Source organism: Glycine soja, chromosome 17 (assembly GCF_004193775.1).
Source record: "Glycine soja cultivar W05 chromosome 17, ASM419377v2, whole genome shotgun sequence".
NCBI lineage: Eukaryota > Viridiplantae > Streptophyta > Magnoliopsida > Fabales > Fabaceae > Glycine > Glycine soja.
Window position 1 is genome coordinate 39,656,114 of NC_041018.1, and position 15,349 is coordinate 39,671,462.

General features: G+C 30.8%; 1 protein-coding gene across 1 annotated transcript; it reads left to right on the plus strand.

The window, feature by feature from the left end:
* The first annotated feature begins 13,484 nt into the window (after positions 1-13,484).
* LOC114394213 (F-box protein GID2-like) lies at positions 13,485-14,509 on the plus strand. The gene has a single exon (XM_028355873.1). It carries the CDS (start codon positions 13,709-13,711, stop codon positions 14,231-14,233), a length of 525 nt encoding a protein of 174 aa, XP_028211674.1. The 5' UTR covers positions 13,485-13,708; the 3' UTR covers positions 14,234-14,509.
* Positions 14,510-15,349: the final 840 nt, after the last annotated feature.

Here is a 15,349-nt window from a genome sequence, read left to right on the forward strand (position 1 = left end):
TGAACATTAACGGTTTTATGTTTAAAGCAAACACGCAAATGACATGCTCCTGAGATTCACTAGTTAGTCTCGCAAGCAATTAACTTAGACTAGCGGTTGTTTACCAAATTCCAGTGTAAACAATTGGTAAAGAAGTTAAAACAAAGCATATCTAGTGTGGCCAGCAAAAGCTATGTACTTTACTAATCTAGAGAAAAGTACTTTATGATACCATGAATTAGAGGAAGAAGAAATCTATCTCTGATTTTAATTTCATAGTCAAAGTCTCACTCTTCTTTTCACATGTGTCCTTAATGTACCCATGCATTGATCACCTTCCTTTACACTTTAACAATATCCGATTTTAGCTTGCTTTTTAGTATAGTTTTGTTATAACTCAGGAATGCTCACATATGAAATATTTTCGATACACAACTTTTATGGAGGAATGATCCTGGCCTCGTGTGTGTTGGTACATAGCTAACTCAATTTTGGTAACATACAGATAGAAACTAAGCCATTAACGACTGTGAATTGAAGGACCACGGAATCAACCAAATCTATTTTGCCCCGCTTAATCTGACCATCGACCTTTCCAGTGCCGCAAAACTTGAATAATAACGCCCCTGCGTTTTTATGCAATTCAAAATGAGTACAATCTTCACCTACAAAATTGTTGCATAATCAGGGAACACAATCGTGCCTACCCCCAAAGCTTTTCTATCTTCTCCTATCCTTATTGAGTTATTGTTTACATAAGGGTGTACATCACTTGGGCAACACACAATAACGGTTAAGTATAATTAAGTCTGGAATCGAGGATTAATCACATAATCAGTCAAAGAATCAAAACTTACAAGGATACTTCAAGGTCCAAAAACCCGAATTGCGATAATTGAAAAAAAAGGTCATTTCGAAAATTTAAAATGGTCTTCGAATTGTTTTATTAATCATATTGTGTTATCAATTTGCAATTGACATGAATATATATATTGCGCATCATATATATTGTCGATTGCTCCGTTGTTAAATAGGGGCAATCATTCACCTAATGCATGAATAGTTCATAGTTCAGTTTCAGTCACTTAAGGTTTTTTGGGTGATCCATAAGCGCAGTTATATATAACGAACAAACTTATTATACATTTTAAGGTATTTTTCATACTATACACCAATTAAAATTATACTTTTACCTAACTCTTCTATATAATTAGGATTTGTATTAAAAATAGTGTAAATTAATTAGAATAAAACTTCAAAAAAAGAACAAAAGAACGTATCCAAATGTTGTCCTTCATTGATACCCTTCGTCGCACACAAAAGTCATTTACATTGTATTCATGGACCACGTGCAAAAGAAATTAATAGCCACTTGTCTCTGAAAGTTCAAATCAACCTAAGCTTCTTGCCTAACAAACCACTTGGCAAGATATACACAAAAGATCACACGGGGGCATTACAGTACACCCGAAAATTTTTGTTGGTACAATCCAAAGTCAAACGCTTGAATAGATTATATCCCAAAATTTCTATTTTCTTGAGCATATATGAGGCAACCCTGTGTCCTTTTTATTTAGATTCAACAAGCTCTGTTTCTCTGTTTCAGTTTAGTTTTCGTCTATTTGATCCCCGAGTACTTCTATATTTCTATATTTTGCAAGTTATTTGTTAAATTATCATATACCTTGTTATATGAAGAAACCATTGACTCTACATGAGGCCATATCTTGTACCAAAAGATGCAGTTTATAATCATGTTTAAATTTTAATTTATGATCCCTTGTGAAGCATGAGAATAATAAACTAGGTTGTTATGACCCGTTATTTTCTTGTTTACTAAAAGACAAAAGCTTAATGGTACGTCAACGCAATGTGTTTCTTTGGGGGCCTAAAAAATTATTCTTGTCGACATTAAATTATCGTCAACTATTTCAAGTTGTAGTCATGATGCAATCTCGTAAGACTTGTGTAACAATATTTCTTATCATGGAGTGTTACTAATTAATAATAATTTTTGGTTTTATAAAAGAACTGATTATCGAATACAGACGAGCTGGTTAATAAAATAGGGCATATGATATGTAATTAATATTCTGTGTGTGACTTTGGCTTCTGAAACGTGAATAACTTGTTCTTGCAAGACTTGTGAATATTCAAATGGAAGTTGGTGAGATATTAAATTTTCTGAAACAAGTGCTTCCCCATCCATATCTTCATATATACTCACAAATGAAATGTGAAAAACCCCATACCCGCTAATATATATAGAAAAAATAATCCGATATTCCTTAATCCTTATTGATATTTTAATCTTAAACCATTTTTTTTTTATTCTTGGAAGTGGTTGGGTTACTTGAGTAGATTGAAGCGCTTAATAAATATGCGTAAAAAAGTGCTTAAAAAATATGTTCGAATGTGTTATAATTCGTACCAACAAATCCCTGGAGCCGTCCGTACCCAGAGTCAGCGTATATTTAAGTTTGTTCTATTGTTAAATTATTCATTTCATACTTATAATTTCATTATTTTTATCTTTTTAATTTTTATAGTTTGAAAATAATCTTCTTAATTCTTATAATTTACATTTTAATTCTTATAGTTTAAAAATATTTTTTTTCATTCTTATTTACATTTTAATTCTTTTTATTTCCTGTAATTAGAAAACTATAGAATTAACAAAGTAAGAATCATGAAATTATAGGAAATAAAAAGACCATTTTTAAAATTACAGGAATAAAATTAAAATATAAACTATAAGAATTAAAAAAATAAGAATCATGAAACTATAAGGACCAAATAAATAATTTAACCTATTTTTTATTTTTTTAAAAAAATGCTGCTTCTATCATCGACTTGGATTTAAATCTAATCCAATTAAAATCCTATAATATATCGGATGAAAATAGTTCCGCTTGATTTATTAATTTAATAATTTAATATTATGTATAGTTAAATTATAGAATTTAAAAATATAAATTACAATTAGTATATATTTTAAAACAAATAATAAATTAAATATAATACTAAAATATAAATATTGAATCAACAACTGTTTTTGGATATTGGATATTGAATAAATTTATATTAGGAAAAAAAATACTCATATATTGTGTGTGTTTTAGGTTTTTGACAAAAATTAATCAACACTTTTGGGTGGACTATTTTGTACTGATATTAGGGTGAGAAAAAATATAAATATTGAACAAAATATTGTTTATTGAAATGATCTAAAATATAACTCAAATTAATCTTTATAATATACGAAATCTAATTCAAAACTCTAATTCGTCAAAATCAATGCTAGGACAAAATAAGATTATTAAACGAGATGGTCATATACATTACTATCAAGATATTGCATTCGTTCAACTTTGTGTAATTTTTTGTATAACATATTTAAATAATAAAAAGAAATTGAAACAGAAAAAATGATAATTAATATAATAAAAATTTTAAAAAAACATATTTAAATAATATAATTCTAACTTAGTTCACGGTGTTAAAATTATAACATTGACTTGGTAATTAAATAAATAAAAAGAAAGAGAAATCGTGATTTAAATCTCTTCTATTAAAAAAATTAATAAATTAAAAATTAACATTTACTAATAAAAATTTAATTAATTATATTATTCATGATTTCCTGAACATACTTTTGGAAGAATAACTAAATATAATCTCAAATTTATTTTACTTTCAAACCTAATTTTGTAACTATTTCATCCCAAATCCAAGCACACCCTTAAAGAATTAGTTTGGTATAAAGGAGAGGAAGAGGAAAAAGAAAAAAAAGTGAGAGAAAATTTCAAAATCTTGGTGTTTGATATGACTAATTAGGAAGGAAATTTTTTTAAAAAGTTAGTGGGCCTCCTCGTAAAACACTTTCGACTCTAGTATGAGATTATTTGGAAAAAATTGGAAAGAAATGGGTTTTTCTTTCAGTTTTTAATTTTGTGTTGAATGGAGCATGATAAATTGATAATCATGTTTTTCTCTATCTTCTCATTTAATATTAATTTTTTTCTTTTTTTTAATGATCAAACCACCTTAATTTAAATATTTTTATTTTATTTCTTTTATTTCTTTCAACCAAAAATTATTACATTTTTATTCTATTTTTCTTTTTTTCTCTTCTTATTTGTTTTCTCATTTTTTTTCTCTCTTTGCAACCAAACGTGTCACAAGGAAACGTACATTAAACAAGCTATCTCTTAAACATAGCATGTTGCTTTCACGTGTATCATAAGCTAGTAGTACTCAGAGCTTCTATCTGCCTATTTTAAACATCAGACGCGCGTGGATAGAGAATCATATATAGATCAACGTTTTTTAATTAACCTTTTCCAAATAGCCACTAAGATCACCGAACCAAGAGAACAAAACGGAGATGAAGCATCCCAGTTTCACCTTGTTCACCCTGCACCATACACTCTCCCTCATTATCTTCATTCTTGTCTTCATTTTCTTCACATCATCATTGCTTGCGGAAGCCTCAAGGCCTCAACCCCGCGCCTTTCAGGGTTCACCTGTTTCCGTGCCCATCAATCACTTCCACATGGCTCGAGCTTTATCTGGTCCTAGTCGAGGAGGAATTGGTCATAAACTAATTTCTTAAAATACTAGCATCTTCATTAAATTTCAGACACATAACATGATTTCTTCAAGGCTTCTCGATCGTCTTCCGCGGCACAGCCTTTAGTGCTTAAGCTTAAAAATCTATCATCATTGTATTGTATGATATGATTGATAGATAACTGTCTCTAAGTATATGATTGAAGATTCGATCTTCCAATGTAAAAGACCATTTGTTGGGAGATACCCGTCTCTTAAATTAATCTTTATTTGTCTTTCTTTCAGCTGGAGATACCCGAGGTTCAACAACAACAACAAAAAAAATCTACCATCTGCAATGCTTATTTGGAATAAAAGGAGCAAAAGATATATATATCTTCATGGATATTTCTTTTGTATGTATTGAAGGTTATCTGCTGTAATATTGTCCTTATCATGTATTGAGGTTAATTAAACACAGGAAAGGCTATTAATATCTCATGTTTTAGAAGTAATGGTCTGAATAGTGAGTTATGCAGATGCCAGATAGCTGGGAATCTGACAGAGCGGCTTTTACCTTAGTTTGTAATGTATCAAAATAGATGAAAAATATGTGAAAGATACACTACCAAAGATTTGTAAAATTTGTTTTTCTCATGAAATAAGAAAAATAATAGTTAGTTGCATTACTGGTCATGAATATCTATATATAATACAATTATAGAAGTTTGTTAAGATATGAGAGAGAAGAGATTAGGCTAATTGTTGTAGAGAATAAACAGCATAAGAGTATAAGGATGTTCGAGCCATGATGATTGTAATTTTGTTCGAACAAAAGTTGTGAAAATAATAATAACAGATACGGGTTTTCTTTTATAAGCAAAATATATTGATAAGAGTATAAGGATGTTCATGCCCATTTACATTTGAAGAACCAAAAGAATTACCAGACATCTAATTCTGTAGAAGATACATTTACCATCCCCAAATGAAATAAATCGCAAAGTCTTCTAATTACAAATGATCACATGCGCACTGTTCTTCTACTTGAAAATTAACAACTCAACTTTAATACATTGATATGTTGATAGATAATAGATAAAACTAACCACTCAAACCCAGGTATTAGGTAAGGGTTTATTATTTAATCTTAAAACTATAACATTATTTAATAATAAAATTGATTTCTTTGAATGCAAATATGTAATTAAAGTGGAATGATCACATATGTTTTAAATATGTGATCCCGCGTGGAGTGTCTTTTCTTTCTCAAATTGACCTGTCCCACCTAAAATATATCAACATATATAATTATCCTATTTATGTTTCAAAACCTAGAGAATTATATATTTATTATGATAAGAATTTATAACAGTGAAAGTGTTGTATTTCCCCTTCCTTAATACTCCTTCTAAATTAAATAAAAAGAGAATTATTTGTCCTTAGTACCAAATCGAAAGCCTCCTTTCTTCCTTCATCTAAATGATGCGGTTGTAGCTGAGTGTAAGCTAAGAGGCGTCCATACTTTAGCTTGATAAACATTAAAAATAATGGTCTGACTTAATCAACTTGAGAATTTGCGCCACTTAATTAACTATCGATAGAAGTCAGTACGCTTCCACTTCTAAAAAATTATACAAAGAAAAAGAAAAAAAAGGAAGTCATAAGCTTACCCAAAATTAAATCACTAGTGATTCATGCTTGGCGTGCACTGTGCATCTAACGCAAAGAAAGATCTTATAATTCAAATTTCACAAAAAGAAGAAGATAATTGTACGTTATTTCAAATGAATATTAAGGAGTATATATAACTCTTCAATTCTTACGGGGGGAAAACAATAATAATCATTATAGAAAAAAAAACTGCAACACAAATATTAATAGCCAATGTACGTCACATTTCTAATTTTAACATACATATATTATTTCAAGCACTCCAACCAGTGATTAAATTTAACAAAAATTATGTACCAAAACTTTTTAAACAAAATTTACTGGTTACATTTCTTCTTCGATTTTCTCTTTTGCACCCCAAGATATATATACTTGTAATATTTTCTAAATATGTTTGTAACGAAATTTAATAAAAATGATGTATTGACTTAAAAAAAATGCTTATTTCGCATTAAGAGTATTACATGTTAAATATTTGTAAATTTAAAGAAAACAAATCAGTAAAAAAACGTAACTCCATGTTAAACAAATCTTGACGTTTCAAAGTCCATACAAACCATATTAAATAAAATAGGGTGAAAAATTACTCATTGATTTAATCCTTAGATAAATAAATAAAACTTGTGTCTCAATGTTACATTATTTTAGAGTATTTATAATCCTAAAATTAATAGTAATAAAAAGTGAGACATAAGCCTCTCATGTAGCATCATCATCATAACCTTAAAGAGACTGGCCTTCATGGGTGACATTTAGCCCAAATACAAACAAAATAATCAGACGGAGAGTGAGATACATCTTACAATAAATTTAAAACATTAAGGAATTTATGAAGATATAAGATACATTTATAAACAATTATGTTCTATAACACAAGCATGTCTTATCCAAATAAAATATTTCATACACAAAGTAACACACGAAATGTGATGCACATTAGACCCATAGACTCGTATGCATGTAGTACTATTTTGGAAAACACTATGAATGTATGTAGTCTGAGAGTCTATGTAGTGGACGAATTATCACACAATGGGCAACCCGACACTATCAATCTCATCGAGATGAAATCACCAATGGCGCGTTAGGGTGTTTCGATCTTGCAAATATTCTCCAACACATCTGATCATTATGAGCTTAGAGGAGATTCCAAATCGGTGTACCTCCAAGGCCAGAGTTATACATCAACTTATTCATAACATCTTCGGTTAGGTTCATAAACGTCCTTCACTTCAAAACATATATACATAACATGATGCATGGTTCATAAACAATATGCACATGGTTTATTTTTTAATTCCCTTTGATTTTCCTATCCCACAAGGATTAGGTTCTCCTAACATTTTTTGCAACACATACACATATCATGACATATTACTTTCACATATACTTGCGGGCATCATGCATTCAGTCACAATATCAATTATGGGCACATTCACTCATTTACACATCACTTCATTCGACAAATCATAAGTATAAATATCATGCATCGTACTACTACTCATTATGATATCAATATTACATACTCATTTTTCCTCTTACGTTACTATCACTTTCATAGAGTATAATAATCATGTCTAGGGTTGTACTAATCCTATTAAGTTGGTTCTTATCTCGTTAGAAAAATAAGACAGTTATCTGCAACTTCTATGTTGACCTTAAAATCTCTTTCAATCGTTTAGGAATCTAAAATTAGAAAATATACAAACTTACTACATAATTCTGACAACTTAACCTTTACTAACTAAAATTGCAATATCTGGAGTTATATAAATATTTTTCGAGTGAAATCAAATCCCTTATCTAGACAATATCCAAGGCTACAACTCTTATGAATAACACAAAGTGTAATTCTATCATTATGGTGCACTTTTTGGTATTCTAAGTTAACATTTTCTATTAGAAAATCAACATGTGCGTCCAACATCAATTGTCAAATTCAATTTCAAGAACATCAAAATGACAAAACATCAAAACATAGTACCATCAAATTCACCTAAATCATAACAAAACAAAGTGTTTAGGATATTCACAACCCATCCAAGAAAATAAACTTGTTATAATCATAAACCTAAGATCATACAATCTACTTGTAGCTCATTACCACTCATACAAAAAATAAAAAAGAGAGAACCTACTCCCACTAACCACAAATGAAGCAATTCCTCAACAAGGAAAAGGAAGACAATCTCGTGATCACTCCCATGAATGCATTGATCCAATGGCTTTGTCCACCATAATCTCCATGACAACTCTTACTGTGGCAAAAACTTGGTTGTGGTTTAAAGCATAATCTAAAGTCGTCTAAATTTCCCAAGTTTGAAAACTCAAAGGGAAAATAAATAGCAACAACAACAACAATAATAATAAAACTTAAATATGTTTTCATAACTAGAAATAGGTCATTTTCATTTTACTACTTAAAATTCATTTTTTTCATCTAAGTACTTGACATTTTTATTTTCACTAAAGTACCTATCATTAGTCTCGTTCTGTTAAGTGATGACGTGATAGACAGAGTGTCATGTCATCAAACCTAATCACTAACACGTACCCAAATCGAAACCATATCATTATTTATTATTTAATTTATTTTAAAAAATCCAATTTTTATATTTTATTAACTAATAAAATTAAAAAGAAAACTTGACTTCCCTTTTCGAACCCTAAAGGAGGCATTTAGGTGTTGTTGCAGATTTTGAACCCCAAAGAAGGCTTTTGGGAGGCACTTGGGAATTTCGAACCATAAGAGCGTTTTTGTTGATGGCTAAAAGGATGAATGGAAAGGGTGGGTTGTCATTATCGTCCTTAGTCTCCGGTATGGTGAAGTGCAAATGTGAGGTACCCACTCTTATGTTCACATCGTGAAATGTGAACCATTAGTAGAGAAGGTTTTGGAGATGCCCACACTGAAACGTAAGCAAATGTTGACTGTTCGTTTTGTTTTGGGGTTTGTTCTGTTGTGCTGCTTGTTTATTTGGTATTGTGTTGTAAGAATCAAGTTCTTGTAGATTTTTTCAATGGATTGGTGATACAGAGGCTAGCAATAATGTGTCTGCAAAAGGGGGTGAGTTGGTGTGGTATGTTCTAGAAAATGAAGAACTGAAGCTGAAAGTTCCTTCATTAATGGATGAAGCTAAAACAAAAGCAAAAGAAATTATAGATTTAAGGAAAATAATTGTTGCACAAAAGGAAGAATGTCATGCATCTTCTGAGCAAGTTGTGTACTTCAAGAATCTTGTTGTTGAAAGGAATAAAGTGAAGTTGTTAGGTTTTGTAGTTGTAGTTCTTTAGGAATTCATTTCTTTACTAAACATTGTAATTGAAATAAATGTTGGTGGTGATACAAGGAACTGATTTTCCTTGTGTGTATTTACTGATGGTAGGTGTTGGGTAGTTGTCGATTTTAGCTTGGAATGATTGTGTTTTTAAATTTGGTAGGTTGGTAGGTTGAGATGTAAATTTTGGAAAGTAACAATGATGTATCTGATGTAGTTGGATGCTGTCAATGATATGAGTTTATGATCAATTAAAGTTGTATTGTAGCGATGCTGAATTTTAACTCTTGACCTCTTATTCATTTGTGATCTTTGGTATTGGCACGCTGCTAATTACTAAGCCAATAACTTACTGTGTATTCTGGTTATGCTTTTACATGTTTACACTTAACATTAAAGTGAAGCATTCTTACCTAAGGTTGATGCTTATGTTTTGTCGATGCAATATGATGAAGAAAACTTGGGTCCTTCTATGCCAAAAAATAATTCAGGTTAGTGGAAATATGTTGTGAGAATTGCTTCTCATCAGAAAGGATATGGAGATGTAAAGAAAATAAGAATTTACATGTTAATTCTGATTTTAGTCATGAAGATTTGTAAAAAAAAATGTTGGAAACTTAGATGAAAAAAATGAATTTTAGGTTGTAAAATGAAAATGGCTTATTTTTCAAGTATAAAAAACATATTTAAGCCTTATGTAACCTACTTGAGTGTTTTTTTATTTTTATTTTGTCTTACTATTTTGATTCATTGAACACTTAGTATATTTCTTAAAGATTTATGACAATTTCTATTTAGTATCTACGTAGCAAAAGATATTCGAATTTCTATTTAGTTTGAATGTTGATTTTGTTATTAATGATATGTCACAATTGTTTAATATAAGTGGCATGGTTTCAAAAGGACTAAATTAGTAGTTAAGATTCCCACTGTGTAGAACAAATACAAAAAAGCTTCAACAAACTTTGTACATGGTTCCAATAAAGTAACAATAAAACAATATTCTCAAACCAAAAAAAAAATACTCAAACCTTACTAGAAAAGTCTTTCACACAGTCTTATTTGTGTCCATTAGTATCTTAAGTTGGTCCTTTAGCTTTGTTAATTGATACGTCTGCCTTGGCATGAGTGGCAGCAAGACCAATTCCTTTCTCGACCTTCTTCTCAATAGTTGGTAGTTGATAACGTTTCATTTTTTTGCTTCAATTTGGAATATTTGTTGTTGGTGTATTGCATTTAGGAGCAATTTTGTTAAGTGTTTCATTCACAGTTGAAAGTTTTGCAAATTAGTGCATGAAATTAATGCCCACAGTACTGTTGTGTATCTATTTGTAGGTTTGACTTGTTATTGTTGATGAACTTAATGAGGACCATGAGCTTTTCTTACAAATTGTTGCACACTTTTTTCCTACAAAATTAAGTATAACAGTTAATCTATATGATCTGTCATATAGTATATTAAACATGTATAAAAAATTTACCTCATTGTTTCTATTTGTAGATTTGATTTGTTGGTTGACATTCCTTTGAGGTTGAATAGGACCAGTTGCACCTTCAACTACACCCTCAGTGCCACCCTCAACTAGATTCACTTACCCAATTTGAACTCCAGAAGCTACACCTTCAGCTACACCCTCGGTTCCACCCTACACATTACACATGCATATACTTCTATCAAATTCGATGGCCCTTATAAAGTTGTAACAATCTCTTTAGTTGCGAGTGTACAACATCAACATTTTCATAACAAAAAATTGTTGGTAGTTAACAACTCAACTTGAATATTGTAGTCCGGCAAACAGCAAGAGATTTCATTGATCACTACTCATTATTACTCTTTCGTTTTGCATATACAAACTTGTTCTAGATAATGGCACCAATTAAATCCCAAGACATTTTTAATAACACATTCCTCCTTTGTATCTGCTCCTATTTGAATACTCTTTTCCCTGGAACTTGACTCCATTTTTATGGCAATAAAATACACATTGCACAAATCATAATTACACAAATTACAAAAGAATAATGGGAGGCATGTGACTTTTATACAATGTAGTAATCAATAAGCATGCATGTAATCTAGCTAGCTAAGTACGCCTCTCATAACCACACCCACATATATAAATAAAAGTGGGCTTGTATTTAAGTGTTAACCCCTAACCCATATTTAGCCCAACTACCCACAACAAAAGTGCAAAAACTAGCAATGGCCTGAAAAAAATATAGCATATAGCCCAAACTACATTTCGTGCCTTTAAGTTCCCACCAAACAGCAGCTTAATTATAAAAACTAAAAAGGGAAATCGGAATATTTATAATGGAAATCCGCTTAATTATAAAAACCCCAGGAAAAAAAAAATACTCATGTACCTTCATTAATTGGTTAATGTAGGGGTTTCAATGCATGTATTGTATCAACGGAGGAATAACCTAAAGTTACAAGTTGAGAGGTTCATATACCTTCATTGAATAAACCAATAATATACTGCCATGTGTACATAAAATTTTTAACATTTTATTTTAATACTTTTTTTAAAAAAAAACGACTTCATAAAAGTAACATATTTATAAAATAACCCAACGAACTAGTTTGCAAAATATAAAACATTCATGTATTTTGGTCCATACGTACTACTGTGTTCAATTCTCATTGTTTTTCCACTCTTTGTCAAGAAAATTGAACCTAAACTTGTTCCACAACTGACAACTTCAATTCATCTTCGTCGCTTAAAGCTCTTATTGCAGCTTTTCAATTATTTCCCTAGAGTATGTCTGGTGATTAAAAATTGGGGTAACCTAACTATTTCCGATTCAAACGGCAATAAAATTTGAATTAATTTGTTTTTCATGTATTATAAATTCAAAGAATGATTCCAAGTAAAAATTTAAAATAATTATTAAAAATAATAATGAACTTACTATATATAATAATATGTGTTTTAATAATAATATAAAAATATATAATATAATTTATGTTAATAATTTGTTTTTTGAATATCTTTTATTAGACCATGCTTATGAATATTTAATTGTTTATTTAGATGATAACACGTTGTCTTTCTTATAATAATAATAATAATATTAATACATTGTACAGACAATTAATTGAGTCTATTTTGGTAAGAAAGTTAAACTTAAAGAAAATAATTATTAAACATTATTTTTATATCATTTTCACTTTTATTAATTATGTATAAAATTATAATTAAATTAGCAACGATTGCTATTTAATGACCTCTATTAAAATTACTTGTCATAGTACTATAGTAATCAATTTGAAGTTCACCAAAAAAAATATTAATTGAGTTGCTTAACTACTTTTTCTTTTACAAAAATTTGCTTAACTACTAACTGCTACTATTGTGTAACTTTTAATTGACGTAAAATTGATCTTAATTAGATAGGTGGTGACTCATATCTGCGTTGAAAACTTTGTTCCCATTGTAGAGTGTTTTCTAGATGTGTCGGTATTCAAGCCAATTTTACTAGAATAATTGATAGCAAAGGACAAAAGTCGAAATAAAATAAAAGGCAAAGACCCTTGATGTGGTCCCAGTGGGGATGGAGAAAAAAACAAATAACAGGAGCCCAAGATTGGAAACCTCATGACAAATTCCTCAATTAATCAAAAGAATCAAAGGATTTCGAAAAGAAAAAAAAAGGTGTAAGAATATATTTTTAATTCTCATAAATATAACTCTATTAAACTTTATAAATTAATTGTAGTATATCTTATATATCAACGCTACACTTGTTAGCAAAAAAGGGAGGGTAGTCTGTGCTATTTATTCAAGAGATTCAAATTTAGATGAACTTCAAATAGAATAAATTATGTAGAAATGAAAATACTAATTTTATGAGTATGTTTAGGATTTTTCAAAAAGATTAATTATTATTTTTTAGCAATGAATATCAATATCATCATAAATAATATATATTATATTTAATAGTAATATAATCTTATTTGGATATAAAATAAAATAAAGCAGAAGAATCAAAGGACATTTCACATTTGACAAACAGGAACAGTTGCTCCTCCTAAGTCCTAACCTAAACTTCTTTCCACACAACAAACATCTTCACATTCTCACCCTCCCATTCACACATCACTCACAAATCCCATTGACATTATCCCTTTCCTCAATCACAAAAAAAGCCTCTCTTATATCTCATTATTCTCCGCTTGCAATCACCAAAGGCAAAAAAAATAAAGGGGTACGTTAACGATGAAGCGCGCTTTCTCCGTCGACACCGCGGAGGATAACAAAAACAACAGGAACACGAAAAAGACAAAGCTTGATTCGGAAGAGGAAGAGGAACACGGGACACGTGGCGGCAGCGTGTACTTAGACGACAACGTTTTGTTCGAGGTGCTGAAGCACGTGGACGCGCGGTCGTTGGCGATGGCGGGGTGCGTGAGCAAGCAGTGGCAGAAGGCGGCGCGTGACGAGAGGCTATGGGAACTGATCTGCACCAAGCAGTGGGCAAACACAGGGTGCGGTGAGCAACAGCTACGATCCGTGGTCCTCGCCCTCGGAGGCTTCCGTCGTCTCCACGCGCTCTACCTCTGGCCTCTCTCCAAGCCCCACGCGCCTTCTTCTTCTTCTTCTTCTTCTTCGTGGCCTGCCATCCCGCACGTGCTTCGGTCCAAACCTCGTTGGGGCAAGGACGAGGTTCACCTCTCCCTCTCCCTACTCTCCATTCGTTACTACGAGAAGATGAATTTCCTTAACACCAAGAAAAACACATGAGACCAATAAGGATTGACACAATTTCGTACCTATAGGATGGTAAAAAGAAAAGAAAAAAATCACATGACTTTCTCGGCTTTTATGTTGTTGTTCTTTTTCGCATGGTTTCGTGTTTGGTCTTTTTTTGCAATATTTTATTTTTGGTTGCCAGATCTGCAATTGTGCTAAACTGGTAGCCTGGTTGTGTAAATTGAGAAATTAATGAATTGTCTGATATGGATGTATTATAGTTTGAAAAAGAAACATCTTAGGTTGATTAATTAATCTACGATAGCATATGAAGTGTCTGATTTAATATTTGATGAATTGAATTGAATGGGTGCATTTTGTGTGGTTTGAAAAATATTTGAGCGTTTGGATATTATTATATGTGGGTGGAAAGAGTAAAAAGAGAGATATTTGGTAATTGGTAGTATTATTATTATTCTCTAGGGAAGCGGAATGAGAATTGGGTAGTGGGAAGGGAATTGGGGAAAGTGGAGATGAGATTGAGAAGCGTGTGATTGGAGGGGATGGGGTTGTTCATTGTTGTCGTTTTGTGATGGATAGAAGGGGACAAAAGCAAAGTGCTTTGTTGTAATAAGTGTCTGGTTCTGTCTAAGTTTTTCTGGCATTATCGAATGGGTACTGCAAGTGCAAAAGCCAATTTTTTCTCAAGGGACCAGCTTTGTCGCATCTTCTGTGTTCCGTATGCTGAACCATGTTTTGGCTGGGCTTCTGAAGAGCAATTCACTGTTTTGGACCAATAGTCAACTTTTTCTTTGTTTCAGTTGTTTCCCTCTTTTCATTTTTCCCCTCTCTCTCTCTCTTGTTCTTTTTTTTACAGAATACTAACAACTTACAACTCTATTTCCTTTTCGGCCCAATTTCACACTTTTTCTGATTAACCTATTTTTTCGCTACTAATTAATAAACTGGTTGTGTTTGATCTTGAAAGGAAAGATGAAAAAAAGTAATATTTTAAAAAAGAATATATTTGATAAGAAATGAAAAAATAATATATATATATATATATATATATATATATATATATATATTATCATCTAATCATAAATTATTGTTAATAAATTTATTATATATAAGTTGTCATTATATAATGGTGTAAAAAAATTTATA